Genomic DNA, 1,075 nt, shown 5'->3' on the forward strand with positions numbered 1-1,075 from the left:
GGCTAGCTTGTTTTGCTCTATTTGTAGCTATTCCTTGTACACATTCTTGGTGGTGGTTCCCAGTCCCCCAAATCGGCAGTCCTTGCTACAGATTGGTTTTCCCACACAGCGAACTTTTCTCATCTCAAAATGGGTTTTGGGGCTGTTGAATTATTATTTAAAAATATTGTCCGGCTTTCGGAGTACCTCTTCAATCAATTCTTCTTTGCCGATGTTCTGAGGATGAGAAATCCCAGTAGTGTATCTTCGTCGTCATGTGCAGTAAAGTAATGTATGTGTGTTCGCCTATGGGAATCTGGAAAAGAACTGCTGCGGACATTTTTTGCTTCTACTGTCCACCAAGACCACCATACGTAAAAGACTGCTTGCGATTTCATGCATTTAGCTTCCTAGCAGTTTGTTACTCGAATCGGTTAACTTGTTTGTCCCTTCGTCCCCTATTCTCCATATACTCACTTATAGGCATTGATTCATTCATTAATCATCCTACCCATTTAGGATCTCTAGCATATATTTACACAACAGTGCATCTGTCATTTACTCCAAATCCCCTTCAGAGATCACTTATTCCCTCTGGAGATCCATATTAGACCGAACAGTTTTAGCATAATTATCGGTGAAAATGCAAAAATAAAATTACATGGAAAGTAGGTATGCTGAATTTTAGTTGCATTTATTCACTTCTGGTAGCAAAGTTTGTGTTAATGTTGGGTGACCTCGCCCACATCCCCGATAGTGGAGTAGGTTGCTTCCAGTCTTAAGATAAATTTGACTTTACCACTAAACTACCAAATTAGTAAACAGTGGTGGTCTGATCTCAGCTCGGATGAATTCTACTGAAATGTGTTTCGGTTCTGAGTTCGACTCTCTCTGGAGGATTTATTCACTCCGGCAGGGGTCTGCTCAGCAGTCTCGGTTTCACCAATCGCTCTGGCTGTTAGTGCGCAAATTCAAGAACACATCCACTCGCTTCCTTTTCATCGCCTCATGATCTCCATCCCAAACAAATTATAGCAACACAAGAACATTGACAGTTTCATCAGCAGAGGAGAGGACCTCTCGATTCAGTGGTATT

General features: G+C 41.7%; 1 protein-coding gene across 1 annotated transcript in view; it reads left to right on the plus strand. All coding sequences in view use genetic code 11, as the record gives it.

The window, feature by feature from the left end:
• The window catches only part of EGR_02386 (hypothetical protein), a gene marked incomplete at both ends in the record, with an annotated part of 20,276 nt that overhangs the window by 9,672 nt on the left and 9,529 nt on the right, over positions 1–1,075 (plus strand). Inside the window, one exon of the mRNA XM_024491635.1 lies at positions 28–266. Coding sequence (XP_024353786.1) covers positions 28–266 — 239 coding nt within the window. The remainder of the gene's footprint in view (positions 1–27; positions 267–1,075) is intronic.

This window comes from Echinococcus granulosus, assembly GCF_000524195.1.
Source record: "Echinococcus granulosus chromosome Unknown EG_S00011, whole genome shotgun sequence".
Classification (NCBI taxonomy): domain Eukaryota; kingdom Metazoa; phylum Platyhelminthes; class Cestoda; order Cyclophyllidea; family Taeniidae; genus Echinococcus; species Echinococcus granulosus.